The following is a 25370-nucleotide window of genomic DNA, read 5'->3' as shown; positions in this document are numbered from 1 at the left end:
AAGATTAATTGCACAGGGGTCAGCTAAGTCAATATAATAACAATGACAATACTATCTAAATTAGCTTATTTATTCAATTATCATACTAAACTACCAAAGGATTACACTAGAGAACTAGAAAAAAAAACAACAAAAATTATATGGAAATACAAAAAGTCAAGAATCTCACGGAAATAATGAAAAAAAAGTGGGAAGGAAGAAGGTCTACAATGCTAGATCTCAAACTGTACTACAAAACAGTAATTGTCAAAACAATTTAGTACTGGTTAAAGATTAGAAAGATTAATCAGCAGAACCAACTAAGTATACAATATGAAGAAATAAATAAACCTAGTAGTCCCCTATTTAATAAATCCAGACACCCCAGCTAGTGGGATAAAAACCTACTATATGATAAAAACTACTGGGAAAACTACATAGCAACATCAATCAACATTTAAGCTGCAATATGGTAGAAATTTAGTTTAGACCAACACTTCACATCTTATACTAAAATGAGCTCCAAATGGACATGTGATATAGGTATAAAAAGTCACAGATAAACAAATTAAAGGAACAAGAAAGAAATTACCTTTCAGATGTATGGATAGGGGAAGAGTTCACAACTAAATGAGGAACACAGAGGATCACAGAAGATAAAACGGACAATTTTGATTACAGAAACTTTGAGAGGTTTTGCACAAAAATGTAATACAGCTAAGATCAGAAGGAAAACAGTTAGATGGGGGGGAAAATCTTTGCAGCATATTTTTCTGACATGCCTCATTTCCAAGATATATAAGTAAATGATTCAGATTTGTAAGAATAAACGTCATTTCCCTATTGACAAAAGATGGAAAAAGACAAGTCATCTATCTAGAGGTCACGTGAAAAAATACTGCATATCACTAACTGGAGAAATGCACATCAAAAGTACTCCAAAGCTCCCCCTAAGTCTCATCAGATTGGCAAAGCTGACAAAATATGCAGAATAAGAAACGAATTTTTTGACATGGTCAATGTGGGAATTTGCTTTCCTTGGCCATTTATATGACACAAGAATTCTAAATTTCTTTCCTTTCAGTGATGGGAGGAAGGTAGGAAAAAAATAAATGGTTGATAATTGAAGAAAAAATTTTAATGGGTTTAGTAACACTTTTAGCACCAAAATTTCATGGGGCTGCTCTGAGGAAAGGGCTTTGTAAATTGTAACATGCTATATATAAATGTGAAGTTATCATTTATTGAACACCAATTATGGTAGGCACTGCACAACTATCACATCAAGCTATTTTTCTACTAGGAGTAACCACCTTAAGCCAAGCCATTCATTCTTGCTTAGTCCTCCCCTTTTGACTCCTGGAAAATATCAGCCTAGAAGTAGTTATGTAGCCTGTGGGCCATGCAACAGAACAAAACCAAGTTGTATGGAGATCAGATAGGAAAAATTGGTCTTATCATCAAATTGCTATAAATGAAATACACTAACCAACCACTTAGGAAGTAGAAGAACCATGTGTGAGACATCATGAAGGAAAACAGAATTTCAATAACTTTTATATTTGGCTAATAAAATCTAGTTAATTAAGAAACATTATTTTAAAAGACTAAATTTCTCTTCAAGTTAACTTCCTTGACTTTAGGGTTTATTTTTCCTCTTCCCCTGTACTTCAAAAATACTCAATAAGATTATTTAACTTTTATAATTTGGTTTTGTTGGTTTGTTAAAAATAATGATCTAGGGTGCTTTGGAATAAGTAAACAGTGTTGTGTACCATACCTTGGCCCCATATAAATCAGAATTTTTCATTAGTAATTCTGCTGATGTTCGCACCGTTACTCCTGTAGTCTCACATTGCAACACACAGTTTTCCAATGTGGTTTTGCCATGGTGAATGCCTGTGATGGAAATGCTCATCTAGTGTTAGCTGCATTAGAATTTGTCTTGTCTTTTCTAACATTAACATATAAACTAGATATTTTTAGAGAGCTTCCAATTAAAGTCTCCACAAGGTAAATTCCCAAAACTAACTGCAAATTAATGATAACAGTGCTTCACACAACACAATTCTAACATTATCAACTAGGTAAATGACAATTTTTTAATTTATTCTCTAATATGCAGACAACACACAGAGGGACTTTCATGGCCATAAAACGACAAAATAAAGTTTTTGAATTTTCCTTAGCATATATGTTAACCTTTCTTGTAGAATATCCTAGATGAAAAAGTAAGTCACTAGTCCTATAAACAGGCTATATAGATCATGGAAGGCAAGTAACATGGCAGCTTGCTGTAGCAGTTTAAGGTTAGAGCTAAACCTAAGATAAAGAAACAGACTACAAGTATTACAATTTTTAAAATGTATTAAGAAAATCTTGGCTAAATCTACAAATACACAAAAGCAATTTATTATAACTATTTTTCAAACACATTTAGGGAAGTTTACTATCTTGCACACTCTAAATACAAAAATAATCAGTCCATCCATTCACAAAAAGGTAATGTGAACTTAAGGGTTTGTTTTTACTAATTATTCTGATAAAGAAAACACCAAGTTTTCCTTCAAAGGTTAAAAGTTCAACAGATTCAGATACTTACTCAAGATTCCTTCCACAGCATCGTGCTGAACAAATTTCACATTTGAGATTTTAACATTGGCACCCGTACAATCTACAAAATTGTCGCCTTTCCCCCTCTTTTCTATTACAATGTCATCTGGTAGACCATATCCTATGAAAAAAAGAAAAAAGTTAAGATGAAGTGAGAAAAATATAAACTCAATCTGAAAGATGTGTTTCTGTGATTCATTGGATGCCAAATCATAGTTATAAAACCAGTCAATCACCTAGGAATTAGATAAAACAATTTATTTAATTTGGGCAAAGAATTAATACAGTCCACTGATTCTTCACTGTAAAGTTTCCATTTAGACACCTAATGTCATCAACATTTTCTCCAAACTACTCTTGTGACTTTCAAGCATATCAATCTGAGTATTTGCTGGAAAACAGAATCAGAAACAATCACTGTCACTAACAAACCTGGTCACAAAATTGCTATAAATCTTAAACGTGCAAAATTTAATCAAAAGGATATTATAATCAGTCTAAATTAGGTTAAAAAGGTTTCAAAGTCTCTCAAAATATTAAATCAAATCAATTCATTTTTATAAGAACCATATAGTTCACTGTTGAAAAAAAAATCCAAATTCCCTTTATTATTGAACATCTACTATATGCAAGGTGCTATGCTTCACGTTCTACCTTCAAAACCCTGAAAAAAAGGTTATCAAAAGAACATTTTCTAATTCTATTCTATAAAAAAGAAAAGCATAATATATGGACATAATATTTTCAGTGGTTAAAGCACTCAATAAAGAATAATGTCCACATCAGAAAAGAAAAATTAGCACATTCCATTAGGGTTATAATCCAACTATTCAGTTTTCAAATATTTAAAATTCTCTCTTTCCTGGATTGTTACGTAGCTAAAAGGTTTATGGCTAAGATTTCCACAAGCCTCAGTCAAAAAAAATGAAAACATATCAGGGCCTTTGAAAGGTCTACTATGGAAAAAAGATGTTCAGTACATGGCACTGATATTTTTTTTATAATCTCAAAGCAGATCCAAAAAGGCCCAAGACCAGAAATTCTTACTTGTATATTAACTCCTCAATTCAGTGATTATAAATATAAATGCACCACTATGCACTAAATAAACAACAAGAAAGTACTTCTATATATTCCAGATATCCAAATTTTTATATTTAAGTGGATAAACTTTAAGTTGCACTTTAATGAGACAACAAGAAGGTCTTGATTAAAGTTGTTTCACTTGGAACAACTGAGAGCTTACTTCAAATAATACAAAACATCTATAATTTCAACAGGGTGGATACTGCTTTCACTAGCAGAGATAATACAACTACACCTTAATAAATATTTTCATGAACTGGTATGAATAAAAAATGTTTTTACCTTGTGGTCAACCTTTTGATGATTCACCTTTGAACTTATCCAGGCTATTCTATGTGGGTAGGGTATTGTAAGAGCTTACATTCTGAAGTAATGGTTTTCAAATACCCAGAGTCATCTCAGGTGTACAATGAGGAGGCATCAAAAGATCAGTGGATCTCACTACTATTTGCAAGGCTCTATACCATTATTTATTTCCTTAATTTAATGTGCAAGACTGATCAATCACTACATTTTAATTCAAATATTAAATGACTACTTATAAACAAAAGATTGTTCTAGGAACTGGGGATACAAAATAAAAATGAAGCTCATATTCTACTGCTGACATAATGACACACATAAAAGAAGAACATAATACAAGGTAGGATATACTGGGGAGAAAAAGATAGAAAGTGTTCTGGAAAAACTTGATAATCAAGTAATAGAGATTATCAACTGATAAAACAGACAATTTTGACTACATAAAATGTAAAGGCTTTTGAACAAATGAAATAAATTTAAATAGATTCAAAAGAGAAATAGAAGAGTTAGGGAGAAATATTTGCACCAAATATTAACAATAAAAAGCCTAATATTCAAAATATGCAGGGTACTGGAACAAATGACACCAAGAGCCATTCCCCAGTAGATTAACAATATTTCAAAGGAAGACTGGCAAATTATAAATGGGAATACGAAGCATACTCCAAATCAGTAATAGCATGATGCATGCAAATTTCAAAACTGAGTTTTTATTTCACTGCAAGAAAATTGACAAAAAATGAAAATGATAGGAAGAGTCAATACTAAGGAGGCCGGAGTAAGGTACCAATAGCAGCTGTCAGAGAAGCTTCATCATTCTGAGTATCAATTTGGAACATGCAAATAAACTAACAACTATCTATGCCCTTGGATCCAGCAATCCCAATACTAATCCTCCAATACTAATGCCTCCAGAAAGAAGCCAGAAATAAAGATTCAAAATATACCACAACACATTCACAGGAGCATTCTTTGAAGTAACAAAGAACTGGAAGCAAAGTGGGTTTCCATCAATTGAGTTATAGCTGAAAGAAAAAAGAACTATGTAATGGAATATTATTGTGCTGTATGAAATGAGGAACATAAGAAACTCAGAAAAATGTGGAATATTTATATGAACTAAAGCAAAATAAGCAGAATTTAAAGAGTGCAGATAATAAGTACAACAACAAACGACCAGATCATGAAAAGAAAGCTACAGTAATGCAAAAACCAGTGATGGTCCTGAAGAAGACATAATAAAACATACCTTGAAACTCAGAGGAGAGAATGGGAAGAGACTACAAGAGGACATTTCTACAGTAGATGCTTTAAGCTGATTGCTTTTCTTTGTCACCGGATAGGGCTCAGTCTGGGCAAAGGAAGTAGAGGATGAAGTAAAGATAAAAAGGAAGAGCCAACCTTCAGTATGGAAGTAGAACAGCTCAATTCTCCCCAAACTACTCCAATAAGAATTAAAAACAGAACAACAAGCCAGAAAATGATAAAGAAATCCAAGAAGAAATTATAGTAAAGAAAAAGCATTTTGTAAGCTCAGGTCCCCACAACCAGAAGCCTACAGGCAATAGGGAATATGTCCAGACAGCAGCCTAGGCCCTATATACAAAGTAGAGAAGTTTTCCAGCTCACAAACCAGCACAGAGCCAAGACCTAGGAAAGCCTAGAACCTGAAGCTATGTACAACAGGGACAGGGGAATGAAATCCTGATTCAGGGTCTAGCCAAGAATCCCTGGATCCTGCAGCTGTGCTGCTCTGGCCCTGAACTGAGGCTCAGAAGCCTGGAGGGTTTGTGCTGGGAGGGCAACCATCAGAGTGCACCATGAATCAGACCATTCTGCATAGATATCCCAGGTGGTCACCTCTCCCTAAGCTACGTGTAAGAACATACTGCTCATTACCCAGACCCCAGATCATACACAGATCTGTGTATGAGTATAAATAATTTTTATGAGGGAAGAGAGTATACTTGTCTAAATATGCTGCATTGGCTGAATTCAACATTAAGCACCTATTTTACACACAGCAATGTGCTATGAGCTAACGAGACAAAGATGAAAAATTATATAGCCAGGGCCTCAAGGGCCTTACAGTCTAGTAGAAAGAATGTTGTTGTTGTTCAGTCATTTCAGTAACATCCAACACTTCATGACCCCATTTGGGATTCTCTTGGCAAAGATAATGGAGTGGTTTGCCATTTCCTTTTCCAGCTCATTTTAAAGATGAGGACACTAAAGCAAACAGGGTTAAGTGACTTGCCCAGGGTTACATAGTTAGTAAGTATCTGAGGCCGATTTGAACCCAAGAGGATGAGTCTTCCTGACTCTAGACCCTATCCACTGTGCCACCCAGCTGCCCAGAAAGATTGACACATGTACAAATAATCATGCAAGTTAGGATACACTAAGTGGATAGGAGATCATTAAGAGATAAGAAACTCAGGAAAAATGTGTTACATCTAATTCTGAGGAGAAATGGAGAAGGGGGGTGGGGAGGGAATGGGACAGGTTCAAAGAAAAGCTAGTTTGAGCAAGATCTTGAAAGAAAATTAAGGATTTCAAAAAAGGTAGGGAAAGATGTGAAATAAATTTATTCTAAGCAGGGGGGAGTAAATTTATGGAGGTTGAAGAGGGCAGGACAAAGTAAAGAAAGTGCTAGTCAGTCTATCTGGCTAGAATATAGAATAATCAAAGTGGATTAGTATGACAGAAGATCGGAAAGGCAGGCTGGGACCAAAATATGTCAAGTTTTGAATGCCAGCCTTAGCAGTTCATATTTTATCGTACATGTAACAGAGAATCCATAAAGGCTACTGACTGACAGAATAATACAATCCTATCTATACATTAAAAATTAATCAATAAGCATTTGTTGAGTATTTACTATATGCCAGGCACTATACTACGTGCTGGAAATACAAAGATAAAAATGAAACAATTCTTGCTCTCAAGGAGCTTACATTCTGTTAAAGGAAGCACTTACTGTATAAGCCAGTAGGTATTCAATTTCTTGCTAGTAAAATGCAAAACTTAAATACTTAACAATTTCTATTTATTCATATCAAAGAAACAAGTCATGTAGACTACAAATTTCCAAAAATGCCCACTGTTAGTAAATCTACACTCTTTTCCCCTCACAACTACCAACAGTCATTCCCTAAAAGGTTTTATTTGGATTCTATATACCTAGTTATTATGCTCTAGCAATTATGCTATAATTTCCTCACCAATTCAAGAAATCTCATCTACCACACAATCCATGATACCAATATTATTTTCACTATGCTAAAGAAAAAGGTGTTTTTATTGCAGTGATTTATTTTGCAGATGTGTTATTTATACATACACATCTCTATAAATCAAATGTAGGAAAGGAGGAAGAGAATGAAAATTATACACATAAAATAAAAAGGGGGATAAGATGATGTAGTGGTGAACAGCAGGAAATTAAACTCCCAGCCTTCCTTCCATTAAGAAGTTTTGACAAGATAAAGATAAAGAACACAGCTTAAGCAGTTTGTGAACAGCTGCAAAAGCCCTGAAATGATATATGGTTTCTTGCATTTCGAGTTTTATTGCTAACTTGAAGCTATTTTGGTAAACAGTGGAACAGGTGCATATATATTTGACACATTATGGAAATATACTGGACAAAGATAAAAGATTATAAAATAACCCAAATTTAGAAGTCACTCCAAATGTATGCTAAGACTGAATGCTACTAAGTTATTATTTTTTTAAATGGGCTCTTTCAATGTTAAAATTTTTTAAAGAAAAAAACACATCAGTCAAAGTACAAAGTAGAGAATTTGTAATATGTCACCAAGCTTTTAAAGAATTAAACTAAAAACAATACTTTGGTTTATGCCAGCTCCCAAAACATGATACCATCTTTCTCTCATGGAAATAAGTTGAATTTACAACAGAATTCCTGCAATATGTATGAAAGAAGAGCAAGGCAGAAGACTAAGAGAAACCTAAGTTTAAAACCATTTCAGATATAAATTCTAAAAATGAAATCTCAACATACACAATTTGCCTGGAAAGTGTTTCGGATGTTTCTTCAAAAAATTTCTCAATTTTTGCATCTTGTGTCTGCAAATATATTTCCAAAACAGAAATATACAACAAAAATAGGGGACTATAAAGAATAAACTACTCGAAATTCCAACTTTAAGCCCAAAATAGATTTCAAGACAACTCACCCAGAAACTTTCATAGAAATCATTCAAACGCTAAATTTATATTCTTGAAGCCTAACCATGGCAAGCAATTGACTTCTTATAAGCATGCAAGGTACATCAATTGGTCAGGTGATCTTTTATACATACCTTCTAATTCAATGGAGTCAGCAATGGAAAACATGCCATTTACCACATAATGACCAGGACAAATAATGACAGTATCCCCTTCATAGCAAGCATTTATAGCTGAAAGTGGATCATTATGAAACTAGAAAAGAGGAAATTTTAAAGCAACATGAAAAAGTTACTGCAGGTAGTTTCAAATCTCAAATTGGAAAATCATAAATACATAATTAACATATAAGTTTTTTATACATATGGCACCAAACACAAGTAAATGGCCATTAATGATGAAAGAATGGACAATTTAGTGAACATATTCTCTTCATTTTCTTGTTTGTTTTTAATTTGTTCAACAAACATTAAGAATCTACTATGTATAGGTCACTAGTTCTAGGAAATTATCTGTAGATTTTTCAGATATTTGAACTATTTTATCTACATGGACATACCTGAATTTCCATTTCTTCATGAGACTCCTGATAAAACTTGTCCCTGAGCAGAGAATGCAGTAGACCAGCCATCATGGAAGTTGATACAACATGGGTAATCTTTCTACCAGTTGGACGAACTCCTTTTGCTTGAATGCCAGTGTGCTTCTGATAACCAAAGACGTACCTTAAAGGTACCAAATACATCTGTCAATACTCAACAAGAGCCATGTGGCGAACATTATCATTCTAAAAGTAATACACTACCTTAGAAGGGGGTTCTCAATGAGTTTTAACTTCTGTTTCAGCTGTTCTATTTCAGAATACAGCCTTAACCCTTCTGCCATGGAAACGTTTTCCAACTCTGTGTCTGAGTCACCATTTGATATACTGCTCCTCAGATTTAAAAATTTCCTATAAATTTCTTCACACTCAGAGAGTAGATTGCGGTAGTCAATAATGAGCCCTGAAGGGACTCGTTCTTCAAGTATGTCATAATGCCTAGAAATTTAAAAACATAGTTAAAGTCACTGCCTTTCAGAGAACTGGATAGGCCTTTCCTAAAGACATAGAGAGAGGCTTGTTTTAATATTGTACACCCTCAAAAGTATTCTAAATCTAAATAAAACCATTGTACGTTAAAGACTACATACCAGAAGGCAGGTGAGAAAGGAAGATCATTTTAAGTTCATTAAGTATTTTGAAAGGTTGGTTTAATTTTTTTCCCTTAGGCCAGGGTACTTCTCTAATACCAAAAGTCCATCAGGAAAAGATGACACTCCTTCACCTTACACTTTTGGTTAAGTCATCGTTTAAAAAGGAACCTTTCTTTTCACATATGTAAAACTGAAAAAATGACTGACAATACTTATAAATGAGAGGAAAAGGATGCAAAATAAGGAAAGAATGAAGTCTCAAGAAAAGAGAAAAAAAGGAACTCCAATACTTTAAATATAACATAAAACAATACCATGATTGTAACACATCAGAAATTACAAGAAATTCAAGTCTTCCCTTTGCCTTTAAGCAGTACTATACCTAATTATGCTGAATTTTCACTTAGGAAAACGATTAAATAATTTAGAAAATTTAAACCTCTGGGATTCTAAGTAAAAAAATCACCAAAATTAAAGAAATACTATAAAGGAAGAACAATATATGGTTTTACCTGGACAACCCTATAAAACTACTTTATTATACTTATGCTATTTGCTTAGTGACTTACTCAAAAGTATCACAAACAGAACTAGAATATTTTACCTCTTTTTAAGTCAACTAAACAATGTATGTATTATACACTGAAGTTTAAACTGATGGCTTTTAAAGATGTAAAATCATTACCATCTAAAGAACAAGAATGTCATCAAAAACAGTTTCAAGGTAATAGTTTTATTATCAGAGTTAGAAAATTCTGGGTTCAACTACCACTTCTACCAGATTTTGGCTGTGTGACCCTAGGCAATTTATTTAACCTTTGTGAAGATTATTATTAAGACAAAAACCCTTACATAAATATAAAATTACAAAAGAAATTTTCTGAATAATATAGAGAAAAAAATCAGAACCCAAATCCTAAAGAAATTAACATCAAACGATCATAAAAACAAATGGTTTTTTAAATGAATATAAAATTAACTAATTTCAAATAAATGCATCAGATGAATCTTGAAAGGAAAGCATTTTATCTGTATAGATTAATGTATGAATATTTAAAGCCATTCTAAAAATCTGCTTTACAAAGATAAACTGGAGAAATAAAACAGTTATTCAGTCAAAAGTTTAAGAAGTTGTGAAAAATTAAAATTAGAATCCAAGAATAAACATCAATATTTCTGATACCTAATCCAATCCATCTTTTTAATTCTTTATAGTGAATCTCCAGAACATGGATGTCCAATTTGGATGGACAAGGAAAAAATGATCTGTGTAACTCATATCAATGATTTTTAAAGCTTAATGCTTTGAATTGGAAATAAAAAACATCTACTGTGTACTGGAAAACCAAGATGGTGTAGTCCTTTTAAGTGCTGCCTAATTCCAGCTCTACTCTCATCTAAGACTTTCTTAAAGAATGCTGTTACATATAATAAGCATTCAAGACTCATCAACAGCAAAGATTCTTCTCAACTCTTGAAAACAGTTCTTCCCTTCTGCTTTATCATCTGCTGGTGCTCTACAAAATGTGTATAAATCATTTATTCTTGTCTAGCCCTATAAGACTGCCAAGTCTGAATACATTTTTAAAAGATCAAATTCTTCAGGTACAAATAGCATTCAACTATCATTACATTTCATTTAAGTTACAATACATTTCATTATATTTCACTGAAGTTAAAATAAGACATTATTCTTTAAGAGAAATTACATTATGTCTCAAGAATTTTCTGGCTGACCACCATTCTGGCATTTTATTGCCAAGCATGCATCTTAGAAAACAAGAAGGAAAGGAGATAATAAAACTCCCAGCTGATATGTGAAAAAAAAAAATGAAATCACACAATAAACCTAAAAAAAACTAAAAGAATTACTAAAGTCTCTCATCTTTTTTTTGTTGTATTTTGAGCTAATTAGACCAACAGGTTCTTTCTTGGGCAATTAAGTCTCTATAAAAATTGACAGGGTTAGTGTATTAACATATACAACCAAATCATAAAAAAGTCCTCTTCAACAATATTTTCTGAAGTACAAGTCCTAGTTTTATTCACATTTCAACAATCTTCCTTCCCGAGTGCCAAGAAAAGTTATTTGGTTTTGTAGCGCCATCTAGTGGAAAGTTCGAAACCACACATAGCTAAGACAAGCAATCCTAGAGCAGTGTAGAACAATCTATCTAGTGAGAAATTTGCTTTAGACCTTTAAGAAAGTAATTTCAGGGGGCGGGAGGAGGGAGTCAGGTGTATATAAAAATGTGTAGTTTGTAAGTAATCCAGAACCTTGTTAATTCAGGCCTCTCTGTATCTTAATGTTTTAGAATTCAACAGACCATAAAACAGTAAGATATGTTTATCTTTGAATTATCTATGAAGAATAACTAGCATTTCTATAATGCTTTAAGGTTTGCAAAACATTTTACAAATATTATCTTATTGTATTCTGACAACAACCCAGAGAGGTAGGTGTTATATTATCACCCCCATTTTAAAGCTAAGGAAATAATGGAGGGATATAGAGGTTAGGTAAGTTGCCCCAGGTCAGAGCTAGCTAAAGGTCTAAGGATAATTTGAACTCAAGTTTTCCTTAAAAAAGAGTTTGCAAAGCAAATCATGTAAATAGTATAATCAGGGCATTATATAGCCTACTTAATAAAGTAATATTTAAGGATTTGTGAGGCTACATTCACAACCAATGTTAATTGTATTCATTGTATAATATCATTCCCTTATAGCTATTTTAACAAATCCAAGGATTTCTACTTCATAAATTATCCTGACAATATTTTGTTTGCCTAGTTTGTGTTACTATCTGAACTTGGATTAAAATACATCCATTGACAAATATTCTATAATTCAAGTAATTTTTGCCATTTTTCAATATTACTGTTAACCTAAATGCTGTAGATTTAGATACATAGAGAGCTTCATTTCTCTTGGGGTTCCACTCTTTATTCTACAGACTTTACCCAAGATGCCAGAGGAGACTTCTCACCTAGAAGTTTACTCCCCTCCCTGTGGCCCCTTCCTCTGTTACTTCTAGAATCTCCATTTTAAGGAGAGTGACCAAGTCAATTGTCTTCCTTCTTCTTCATGCTTCACTTGTGATTCTCTCTATCATGCCATAGCAACCTTCACACCCTGGAAGTTCATTAGACTCTGACAATCTCACTCTAGAAATTCACTGTCCCTGTGGCCTCTTCCCCTTTATTGGATGGTTACTCCAAGAATTCCAATCTGAAGGAAAGTACCAAGCTAGTCATGTCTTCATTCCTCTCCAGGCTCTATCCCTGACTCTGTGGACTTTCTCTGCCTTAGGCACCTTCTCCCTGCCTTTCCTTTTCAGCTTCCTTTAATGTACTGTTTTCTTCCATTAGAATGTAAGCTCTTTGTTGTTTATATTTGTATCTTCAGAGCTCAGCACAGTACAGCTTAATCAATGCTTGTTGACTTGACTTATAATAGAAATTCCTTTGGCATAGGTATTGGAACTACAAAGACACTGAGGTCATTTACAATTCTCAAATTCTGTGATTTTATTAATCAAATTTTTTTAACTACCTTAAATTTTTTTAAAGAGTGAGATTCAAAGGATTACAGATTCAGAGTTAGAAGAGACTTCAGCAGTCTCTCATTTTGCATACAGGAAACTGAGGCCCAGAAAGGCTAAGTGACTTGACTTGGGCTTCCCACTGAGTAAGTGGCAGAGACAAAGTTTGACCTCAGTCCTTCAAACTCCAAACCCAGCACCCTTTCCATTGAATGACATTGCTGAGATAATTTTTTGGTGACATGAATTTTTTTCAATTTAGCATATTTTCTTAAACTTATATAAGTTCTGAATCAAGAACCCACCTTCACCATCCCCACCACTTTACCAGGTGGTGCTCTCAAGTGACTTGCCAGCAGGTTTGACCTTGGCAAATCATCCTGTTTCTGTATGAGCCCTAGTTTTATACAATTTAATAAAAATAGAACCTAGCTAAAAGCACTTGTCATCATTACAGGCACAGTGAAATAAGCCACCTTGAGAACAGTAATGACACACTTACAAACGCAATCGAGGTTCAACACATCTGACAAAATAATCATATTCATCCTCCTCTTCTTCATCCCAACTCCTCCAAATATTCTGGTAGAAAAACCTAAAATATATATATATATATATACATATAAATATGTACATATAATTATGTATATGTACATATATATGTATATATAAAATACATACACATTAAAAATTCAGTCATTAGCTCAGAATATAAAAATTTCTGTAGAATAAAACCTGAACTTGCAAATAAATCAAAGCAGTTATATTAACTACAAGAGTATCCCAAACAATATAAAACATTCCCTTAAATCCTAATAAAAACTCAGAATCATGAATTACATAAAGTATAAACATTCCCTCTACCAACTTGTGGTGTTTTTCCAGAATCACTGATTCTTTCAGTTTTTTTTTCCCCAAAAAAGCAAATATTAATAAGCAAGACACTATAATAAATAAATAAAAGAACATTATAATACGGTTCTTTCCCTCAAGGTAACAATTAACTAGAGCAGCTAGGTGATGCAGTAGGTAGTGCCCCAGACCTGAAGTCAAGAAGACTCATTTTCCTGAGTTCAAATCTAGCCTCAGACACTTACTCGCTGTGTGACCCTGAACAAGTCATTCAACCCTGTTTGCCTCAGTTTCCTCATTTGTAAAATGAACTGGAAAAGGAAATGGCAAATCATTCTAGTATCTTTGCCAAGAAGACCCCTAATGGAATCACTGAGTCAGACACTACTGAAAATGACTGAACTAACTACTTGTGGAAGCAGAACACAGATACACACAAAAAGTTAAAATAAGACAACACTACAATTAGCACCTGGTTATCAAATGCTTAGTATTAGAACAAGTATTATCAATCCAGAGTTGGAATGACTATGGGCTTAAGGACTGAATTCATGAGTTGATTGGCATAGGGAACTCCTCGATAAGGGAATTCCTTCTACCAATACAGGTTGGTACCTTCTCTGCAACTTAAAGTCTTAGAGAATTGCCTAGAACAATAAGAGGTCAATAAGTGGGCCAAGGTCACACAGCCAGTACATGTCACAAGTAGGACTGGAAACCAGGTCTTCATGGTTACAAGGCCAGTTCTATATCCCCTACCATATCCTTATGTGCATGTGTGACATATGTATACATAGATATACATGTGTGTATCTACATGTGCATACATCAGAAAAAATCCTAAAATTTCCCATTAGATCTACCATATACATTAATTTTCATTTTTTTATTTTTAATTTAGCTTTTAATTTTTTATTTAATTGGGGTTAAGTGACTTGCCCAAGGTCACACTGCTAGTACATGTGTCAAGTGTGTGAGGCTGGATTTGAACTCAGGTCCTCCTGACTCCAGAGTCAGTGCTCTATTCACTGCGCCACCTAGCTGCCCCCACATTAATCTTCAGAGGATTCATAACCAAAAAATTCCAAATGCCAGATTTGTGTCATCTTAACTGAAACTAATAAATCATCATGCGATGACATTGTCTGGTTAACAGTGCATGATTAACAATATCTTGTTATACCTAAAAACTTAAACCCAAAAAAGTAAATGAAAGCTAATGGAAAAAAAATGTAATGCCCCTAAGTATCCTGAATAATTTAATGTATACCAGCTTCTTTTATGTAAAATTATGACAAAGAGAAATCTTGAAATAGTCATATAACTCTCCCCCTAAAAGTTTATCTTATAATCAAAACCATACTGGTAAAGCAAATGAATATTTTGATTGGATTCTTCTAACTTATTTTTAAGAGATGTACAAATCCAAAATTTCTTTATTATTCATAATTTCCTTAAAATACAAGCAGTTTTCCTTACCTCAAACTGCTTCCATCACTTAACAGAAATTATGGTAGAACCAGGATGACTACTGCACTTTTCTAATAATGCTGAACACAGTTCTTTGGACATGGAGAGGCCATACATGTGACAGTGAAAAGATCAAGGGAGTCGGACTAACAAAATCTGGACTCCAGACTCAGCTTTCCCACATAGTAGCTATATGATCTTGAATAAGTCAGGGAGGATCAACTGAGATAAGATAATATGAGGTACAGTACTTCATAATCATAAAGTACTACCAAAAATAAATTAGTATACTTAGCATAGAATCACTGATGGTGTTTTGTGCTAAACGTTTTTAGACACTGTCAGGAACGTTACTTACAATCTGGGGCTGAAGATGACAAGGAAAAGGATTTTCAATCTATAAAACCCAGACCCAGCTCTTAAAATAAAATAATGGAAAATGAGTACTTTATTAATCAAATGGGAGCTATCTCCCATTTTCTAGATAAAATTAAGAAAAAAACAACATATTCTATCCTTGGATAACCAAATTAAATCTTTTTTTTTTTAATTTAAGCCTACTTTAATGAAAATGGAACATCCAATCACTCTCCTAAATTAATCAGTTAAAGATACAAAAACTTCAGTTATACAAAATAAATAACATTTGAGATGTAAGTGAGCCTATTTTATGGTTTTTTAAAAATTCAGGAAAATACAACTCAATACAAATAGGTTCTGGTTTTGTTTTAACCTCATCTAAAGTACAGGAATGAGTTAACAGAAACGATGCAAAGCTGAAATCAGTTATGCCAAAATGTACTGGTCAAAACTGAATTTTCCCTGAAAAACTATAGGAAAGAGCAGGGAGGATTTGTTTTAATCAGCATTAGCCCATAAACTGATAAAAAAAAAAAAAGAAAGAAAATATAAGACACGTGGAAAAATCAGGGCAAGTTTTTCTAGCACTTGTCATTCTCTACCATCTTGTTAAAAGTCAGTTCTTCAGTCTTGGGACTCTCTGAGAATATACAATATTTATTTTCCCTTAAATTCACAGTTATTGCCCATAAGCCCTAGCTCCCTAGAATCTTAAAAATTCTCTAACAATTTTCAAATAACCCAGCTCCTAACTTCTGCCTTTAAGCATTTTAAAATAAAGACATAATAACTGGTTTGATAGCTTAGTTTTGGGGCCTTCGCAACCTCAATGCAATCCAAGATTTCTGGGTACAAAATCATTTTTATACATATCTCTTCTTACCTGACATGTTCAATTGCAAGTGCCGTCTGGTCAAACTCTCCTGAATCATCAAACACCACCCAGAGTTCTTGAAGAGGCAACTGATTTTCTTTTAGTTCCAGCAGTTCCTTCATACATTCCAAAGTAAAGGTACTAACTTGAGATTCACAAAGGTATGGGTGAGCAAGCTTCACTTCTGCTTTCAGGGATGAAAAATCCACATTTGTGACCTGAAATTTAAAATAATATGACAATTTGATAAGATGGCATTCTAATCAAGTGTACAAGTAACACAAGGCTAGGAAGGATAGCTAAATGCACTAGATTTACTAGAGTAAGGATCTCAAAAGATCAGTCTAGAGTAATGGATCAAATATAAGATACTATTTAATAGGAATAAATACTAAGTCATACACTTCAGTTTAAAAAGAAAACCAAAAACCTCCCCAATGAAACATGGAGGAGGCACTGCTACTTAAGTTCATGAGAAAAAGCTCTTGAAGTTTATTTTCAATCGACTACAAACTCAAAATCAGTCAACAATATTCCACATCAGCCCAAGAAGCTAATTCAACCTAGGCTGCATTAAGAAACATAAGGACGTGGCAGTTAGGTAGCACAGTGAATAGAGCACTGGCCCTGGAGTCAGGAGAACCGGAGTTCAAATCCGGCCTCAGACACTTAACACAAAACTAGCCATGTCACTTAATCCCAACTGCCCTGCCTTTCCCCCTCCAAAAAGCAAACCAAAAAAAAAAAAAGAAAAGAAACATAAGGACATGGCAGTCCCACTGCATCCTGCGTCAATACACAGCTGGAATACTGTATTGAGTTCTACATGCCACGTTTTAGGATCTACACTGATAATAGGAGAGCATCTAGAAAAGGGCAAAGCTGCTTTGATTCTCCTGGCCTACCCTGCCTCATTTGCAAAATGAGAGGTTTGTAGCAGGTCCATCCCAGCTCTCAATCTGTGATCCTATGAACTGCATGGCTACCCATACACACTATTAAAAGAACTAGAGTAAGGCCTCCAATATGCCAAGGAGATTCACTATGGAGGATTTACAGAAAGCTAAGGACAAGAATAAAAAGATGGGAAGGTATGGATAAGTATTTGATCTGTACCAGTGAGACTACCCACACCAATGAGAATAATAAACCATTAAAGTTTTAAAGGACAACCACATCAAAATCATCTCTAAAATATATAGTCAGGCAAGTTGTAACATAATTAGTGTATTGCTTAAAGAACATAGAATAGATCAAAGTTAGGCTAAGACTCTAAAGTTAGATCACAAATATTCATCTTTGACTCTGAAATGTAAGCATTTTCCTAAATTCAAAAGTTTACTATGAATGTCATCAATTTTAATACAGTCAAATTTCAACAGAAAGAATATACTTAAGAATTCACAGTTTTATAGCCTGACAGTACTATACCAATAATCAAAGGGTCTTTAAAACCCTTTAAGACTTTTCAACCTTTTAAATTTCATGGAAAGCAACCTCTTTAGTACCAAGTGGTAAAAAAAAAAAAAATACATTGAGAGAACATGGCAAAGTAATCATCATGTGAGAAAAATCTTGTTAGTTTTTTTTTACCCTAAATATAATTTTTCCACTTATAGCTATTTTTCTGAATGATCTTCCTTTAAAAATTCTCATCTAAAGGACAGTTTTGAAAGTAACATGTAGAGGGGCGACTAGGTGGCACAGTGAATAGAGCACTGGCCCTGGAGTCAGGAGGACCTGAGTTCAAATCCAGCCTCAGACACTTAACACAAAAACTAGCCATGTGACCTTGGGCAAGTCACTTAACCCCAACTGTCCTCCAAAAAAAGCAAAAAAAAAAAAAAAGTAACATGTAGAGTTTATTGCAAACTTTTTTTTAAATAAAAAATAAGAAGTGTGACATGGAGATTCATAGTTTCATACAGAATCCTCTTTTTGTGTTTTACTGTATTACAGAAATGCTCTTTTTGTGTTGAATTTCAGAATTTTAAAAAAATCAAATTTTGAAAATAAATATATACCCTTATCTATCCAGAATCTTTTTCACTGCATGGAAGAAATTGGTGCCAATAAAGCCTTACTTCAACACATCACCATGGTATAGAGATAACTTCAAGTTTTTAAAAGTTATGCTATCAGGGCACAGTATTTGAAGTAATTTGAAGATCTTCCCTGCCCCTTAATAGGCCTAAGGGAATTTGAAGACCTTCCCTGCCCTTAATAGGCCAAATGTAATCACATGGAACCCACAGTGGGAGGAGCTTGCTGAAAGGGTGGAGCTGGAAGCAAACAGCTCAGAGGCAGAGCAGCTAGCATGATTCAGAAAGGGGTATTTTTGCTTAAGGGAGCCTGTTTTGTTTTGAAGACCCAACAGAGGGAAGTCTTGGGGATGTCGGTGCTCACAGCATTGGTTATGTGTACCAACTTCTTGGTTGCTATGATGGATCTGGCTTTCTGGTGTGGGGATTTGGCTTTCTGGTATTTGAATGAATGTTTTGGTTCTGTCTTCCATGTGGAGAGTCTGTTACATTTTGTGATTCAGAACTATACCAGCATATTCATAGCCACCATGGGTGCTGTGAATATCGCATTGGTATTATAGGCACAAGCTCCTAGCGATCTATCAAGCTGGAACTGCTTCAAATATTGACCCAGGAACAAACTATCATTTGAGTACCAGCACAGTTAAGAACAGAGACGTTCACCACCAGAGGATTAACCAATCACTAACTGATACAATTTTTTTTGGCCAAAGTAACCCATAAAATTCTCTATTACAATACTAAGAGCACCACACTGATATAATCATGTATCTTTTAAGGTAAATAATTCAATGATTAATAATCTGGGTAGAATAGATACAACCATTTTAAAGTCAATCTGTACTAATATGCTGTTAGACAACAGAAAATATCCTTGCTCCCATATGAACTGAGCGAGAAAAAATAAAGATGTCTTGATCAAATATACATTTTTTTTTAAATATTGATCTCAAGGATTAAAAAATTATTCCAGAAAATTCTCAAAGAACTACCCTAATAAAAATTTCTAAGTGTGAACTTTATTCCAAATTAATACAGAAATCCAGAGTTAAGATAAAAAATTCACAAGCAACATTTATGATTCACTGTCCTGTACAGATGCACTGCAGTAAATGACATTGTTTCTTAAAGGAGTTGTAGTATAGTGTCTTGTATTCACACTTGTCGGTTTAACATTACAGTTTATCGGGGGCTTTTGTGGTCCAGTTAACAAACACTGGGAAAATTCACAGCTGTAATTAGAGTGCAAATTTAATGGGAAAGACCCAGTCAGTTGAAAAATAAGATTGTTTTACTTTCTGCAATGGGGCATATTACCAAGAGATTAACCACATAACTATAGATTTGTTAAGCAAAAAATGGGCTGTCTTGTATTGCCTATTTGGTTTGAGCTATTTAATGTGCTACAATTAAGAGACAAAAATTAATTGAAACTGCTGTTGACTTTATAACTAGACCTTCTTTTTTAAATGAGTTCAGAATACCTACACTTTATAGATCTATAGTCAACTTCCCCTTATCAGGAGGACATTGAAACTTAAACTATCGAGATTCCCAAATAGCTTTCCTTCAGTTGCTTTTAAAATTTGCTTGAATGCTTTATCCACCATGGCAATTAGATGTGGAAAACATGCTATTTTCAATCAGCTCATAAACTTTAATTAAAAATAAGTACTTTGGCTATAACAGTCTGAAGTAAAGTGCTTTTAGCTAGAGACAAATGTCTTAACAACCGAATTAAATTTACCTCAACCAGCACCTCGAACACATTAGTGCGCCAGATTGCCTGCCATCCAGATGGTTCAAGGACCTTCTCCAAGTACTCAGCTGTGAATTCCCTTACCTCGGAAGCCTTGCAGTCAGCTACAAACAAATTAAATACTTGAAATAAGAATTTATACTACATAAAGCAGAAGGAAGCTACTGTCCACCCAACCATTCAATGTGTGCACTCCATTCTCAATACAACATTGCAGTCAGACTGACAAGACTATTCTCAAATACATTAACACACATTTCTTTGTAGTAACTATTCTTTGAAGTAGTAAAAATATTTCCATCCTCATATTAGAGATGAGGAAACTGAGATTTAGCAAGTTTGTATTGCTTGCCCAAGGTCCCACAGCCAATGAATGGCAGGGAAAGAAGATTCCATTCCCTATCTCAGAAACAGTGGCTCTATTTACACAGTAATTCCAACAGCAGATTCTAGAGTACAGCAGTGCAGTAAAAAGATGCCATATTCCCACCAAATTACAAAGACACTGAAAATATAAGAAGCAAGAAAGCCCATCTTACATGCAAAGTGAATACTTACCTAGAATATAATCTTGATAGGCTCTGAATCGCTCATAGAACAAAAGCTGATTTGTTTGGAAAATGTCTGGAAAAGGTACATTCCCTTCTGGCACAAACCTTTGCAAAACGGTCCCTGGCTTATCATGACTGCCATAATCACTGAATGTGTCTTCATCTTGCAATAAGTCTAAAAGAATAAAAAAGAAGAACATTCAACTTCCTACACACTTCCAATGTTTTTCAATTATACAAAAATTAAAACACTTACTCATTAGAACAACAGAGAAGCACAAATGAGCATTGAGGTACCATAGTTTATTCACCTCTCCCCTTGTCATATGGGACTATAGTTTATCCAAGCAAGTCTGAAAACATATCAAATGAAAAGTTCCACTTCAAAATCCTAAGAGCTTTTTGCAAGTTTAGATTTTTACATCAAAAGATGATTTCCTGACTTTCCTCCAAAGAATACGCCTCTAATTCTTTACCATGATTTAGCATTTTTCATTTACTCAACGTTTTGTAGTCATATGGTATTTCCCTCATGACAATACTATAAATTTGCTGGGGAATAGGGAAAAGGTGATTTATGACTCTTCTTCTTTAAAGACTGGCACTGTTAAAGAACTGAAAGTTTCTCTCTTTTTTTCTAATGCAACTTCAAGTTCACAGTGCTAAAACAACCTTTAATAGAAAAGATTTAGTTTCATCTTAAGTAGGCTGTGGGATTACTCCTCACTGGAGACCTTAGCACTTGAAAAACCGTCCCCAAAACCCTTTATAAGCCAGTCCTCAATAATAAGAATATGATTAATCATAATTATCTCAAACATTTACTATCTGTAGTAGTTTCTATAGCTTACCTCTCTGTTTCTACTCTTAATAGTTGAATAACAACACAGGATTTATCTTTCTGGTTGGCTTCCCAAATTTTTTTTTTTGCTTTTTGGAGGGCAATTGGGGTTAAGTGACTTGACCAAGGTCACACGGCTAGTTTTTGTGTTAAGTGTCTGAGGCCAGATTTGAACTCAGGTCCTCCTGACTCCAGGGCCGGTGCTCTATTCACTGCACCACCTAGACACCCCTGACTTCCCAATTTTACCTCTCTCCCAAACAGTATACAACAACAAACCATGCTATAATAGGATCCAATTAATAATATAGGCCAATGTTTAGGGGCAGGTAGGTGGTGCAATCGAGTGCCCAGCCCTGAGTCAGGAAGACTCATCTTCCTGAGTTCAAATCTGGCCTCAGACACTTAGTTAGGGGTGAAACCTTAGGCAAGTCACTTAATCCTGTTTGCCCCAGTTCCTCATCTATAAAATGAACTGGAGAAGGAAATGGCAAACCACCCCAGTATCTTTGCCAAAACCCCAAATGTGGCAACAAAGTGTCAGACGAGAATGAAAACAACTGATCATCATCAATGTTTATGGTAGCAGTTTACAGATGGATTTAAGATTGACAGGAGTAGCATCACTTAGTGTTTCAGAGCTAGGTAATATTAGATGTACTAAATACTGGTAGTACTCACTTCTCTTTCCTCTCATTGCTCCTGCTTTCCTAGACTCCTTCTACTCCAAGTCTTGGGACTGCCCTGGTGGCATGCACTTGGCTTTATTTAGCCCCACCATACAGCTGTAGAGGTGTACAGTGCAAAGGGGACCTACATTTCAGGAATGAAAATACTAACTGGGATGAAACTAGAGAAGCCCTAAGGCGGCAAAATAATATCAGTAATTCATTTATATAGTCCTTTACATTTTACAAAGTACTTTCTTCATAAGAACTCAGTGAGAAAGGCAATAACTCAGACTTATATGGAACTTCCAAGGCTTAAAAAGGGCTTTACTCACAACAACAAATCTATAAATATTTATTAAGCACCTACTACCGTATGTGCCAGAAACTATACTAAGTGCTTGGGACACAAAATGAGGCAAAAGATAGTACCTGCCTTTAAAGAGCTCACAATCCATTGGGGGAGACAACATGCAAATAAATATATATGAAGCAAGTTATAATCAGGATAAATAGGAAATAATTAACAGATAGAAGGCACTGGAATTAAGTAAGAGGGGTTGGAGAAGGCTTCCTGTAGGAAGAGTATTTTGTTTTTCCACTTTACAAAGAAGGCAGCTCAGATTTAATTCAACTGAAGAAATATTTATTAATGACTACTAGGGGCACAGTACTGAAGTAGGTGATGGGATTCCAAGACAGAAAGAATACAACCTCACCCTCAAGGAACTTATTTTCTATATGGAGGAAATACAATGTGTTCAGAGATACCTATCTTAGAGGGGAAGATGCAGTAAGGGCAAAGGGAAAGACTGAGGCAAAATGAGTAGGAAAAAAAAAATCTACTCAAACTCTTAAGTGACTTGCCTGTGGTCAACAATTCAACCCAAGAGATCAGAGCTGGAAAGGTCTGAATCCCATCTGTTTACATGACAGGTAAAAAAAAAATGGAGCCCAAAGAAGATTTGTCCAAAGTCAGAGGCAAGACTCTAATCCAAGTCTAACTGCAAGTCTGCTGATCTCTCATGAAACTTCATCCTAGGTCTTAAACTAGATCACCCTACATTTGATAGTATAATGCTTTAATATTTCAAGCATTCATGACTGTATCAGTGTACTTGCTCAACCACACCAGGATCAAAAACCCCCTTCTTCATGACTTAGGAGACTGGAGTGGAAGGGCCAATGCTCACAAGTGACATCTGTCTGAACTTAGTGTCTTAAGTGGTCAAAATTTATTAGCAACCTACCTTCTAGGTTTGTTGTGAGGATAAAATAGGGCAGTTTTTAACAAGATCTTTGCAAACCCTGAAGCATTACAAAAATGCTATTGGCAATTAGCTGTTGTAATGACTGTCCTCTACTACTGGAAGTGGTAGAGGTAACTAGGTTTTCAAAGGCTGAATACAAGCATCTTGTCAGTTTCGAATCTTTGAGGATTAATTGGCCAGGAATGAACCATATCTGGCACTCAATTCACTAATCATTTACTAAGCTTGCACGTGCACAAAGACACGACATATTTGTTCCATTTCACTGAATGGCACACCTACGGTCCAAACTCTGCCCTCTGTCCTCTCGGGCTGGACAGGCCTTGAGCACTTCGCAGAATCTGAGTCCGGAAGGACCTCAGAGGTCACCTAGTCTGTCAACTACCTGAACACTAACCACGTCTACACATCCCAGACACGCGACCAAAACAGGTAACTGAAAATCTCCACCGCCTGGGAACTCACTACCTCCCGCTCCACCAGAATTTTCCCTAACATAAGCCTAAATCGGCCCCTTCCTTTGCTCCCACTTCTACTTCCCCAAAGGCAGGTGACGTGTATATGCCGTGCGGCCACCCCCGCCCCCACCCCCCAGTCTTCCTTCTCAAAATATGTCCCCCTAGTTGCTTTCCGAGGGCCGGGCCTTGGGGGGCCCGGGGCACCCCCAAGCCTCCAGGCAGGGGGGCAGCAGCAGTCACCCGGCCCAACCCCCTCTTTTACAGACCAGGGAAATTAAATAAGACCCAGAGAGGTCAAGTGGCCGGACCGAAGTCACATAGAGAAAAGGATTACAAAACGCGACCCAGGCAGATCTAGCCTGGGCGTGTCCCGAGGTCCCGGCCCTTCCTGCCCCGATGCCGCCAGGCTCCCTCCCGGGGAGAGGTCCCCGGTGCCCAGGACGCGCCGCCCCGCAGAGGAGGGAGCCCCCAGGCCCGGGAGAGAGGAAGCGCCAGGTGCGGACAGCCGCGGCCCCCGCCCGCCAGGCCCAAGGCGGACGCCGCGGGGCCGGGGGGAAGCGTACCGTGCTTCACGTCCGCTGGCACCCTGGGAGAGCAGGGCTCCGGGCCCAGCTCCGCAGTCCCCAAGACCTCAGCCGTCACCAACCCTTCAGCCATTTCAAATTTCCGCGGGCTGCACTCTGGGACGCCGTGACGTAAACCCACCGGCTCTGGTTGGAAAGTAGCCAGAAGCACAGAGACCCAATCAGAGGAAGGCTTACTTACGTTCGCCCTTCAGTCAGGCACAGAGCCTGGCCGCGTCTAGGCGTATCAAGACCCAAGTGTGTCTCCCCCTCCTGGCGGGGAGGCGAGGTTGCAACCTGAACGGCACTCCGGCATCTGTTTTCATCTGCCTGAGGTCTCAGGATTTTACATTTAGATCTGGAAGTGATTTTAGACTCCCTCTAATCCAACGCCTTCGTTTTTTGCAAACAGAGAATCCGAGGGGTTAAATGCCTTGCCTAACCTAGGGTCACAACTGTTGGTAAATGCTGGACACAGGCAGGAATTCAATCCCAGCTCTTTTCCCACGGAATCTCATGGTCTCCTAGTATTCTGTAAATGGCTTGTTTTCACTTACATGTGTGCATGTAGTATCCTCCTTGAAAGCAGGAGCTGTTTCTGGCTTTTTTGTCTTTGTGTGTGTCTCCAGGGTCTCCATTGCCTCCTGAGTAACAGGTACTTAATAAGTTGATGAATTGATAAATCTGAAAATATCGTAAAAATATCAGAGGGTTTTGGGGTTTTTTTGTTTTGTTTTGTTTTTGT

At 35.8% G+C, this 25370-nt stretch overlaps 1 protein-coding gene across 3 annotated transcripts in view; it reads right to left on the bottom strand.

The window, feature by feature from the left end:
* The window catches only part of SHCBP1 (SHC binding and spindle associated 1), a 33632-nt gene extending 8844 nt beyond the window's left edge, over positions 1-24788 (bottom strand). The window contains exons 1-11 of one of the 3 annotated variants that reach the window (XM_069082567.1): positions 24626-24751; positions 21081-21177; positions 20832-20999; positions 20262-20377; positions 16479-16687; positions 13416-13508; positions 8981-9214; positions 8735-8900; positions 8310-8430; positions 2582-2713; positions 1760-1878 (exon numbers count right to left, since the gene is read on the bottom strand). In XM_069082567.1, coding sequence (XP_068938668.1) covers positions 1760-1878; positions 2582-2713; positions 8310-8430; positions 8735-8900; positions 8981-9214; positions 13416-13508; positions 16479-16687; positions 20262-20377; positions 20832-20999; positions 21081-21150 — 1428 coding nt within the window. In that variant the 5' untranslated portion in view covers positions 21151-21177; positions 24626-24751. Of the gene's footprint in view, positions 1-1759; positions 1879-2581; positions 2714-8309; positions 8431-8734; positions 8901-8980; positions 9215-13415; positions 13509-16478; positions 16688-20261; positions 20378-20831; positions 21000-21080; positions 21178-24625 lie in introns of all 3 variants that reach the window. The other 2 variants (XM_069082566.1, XM_069082568.1) reach the window with 2 other exon arrangements.
* Positions 24789-25370: the final 582 nt, after the last annotated feature.

The sequence above is a fragment of the Petaurus breviceps genome, unplaced genomic scaffold, assembly GCF_028583685.1.
Source record: "Petaurus breviceps papuanus isolate PSGF00001 unplaced genomic scaffold, PetGlider_PUasm1.0 171, whole genome shotgun sequence".
Taxonomy (NCBI): Eukaryota; Metazoa; Chordata; class Mammalia; order Diprotodontia; family Petauridae; genus Petaurus; species Petaurus breviceps.
Note: the sequence above shows the minus strand (reverse complement) of the source record. Positions and strands in the feature narration are given on the sequence as shown.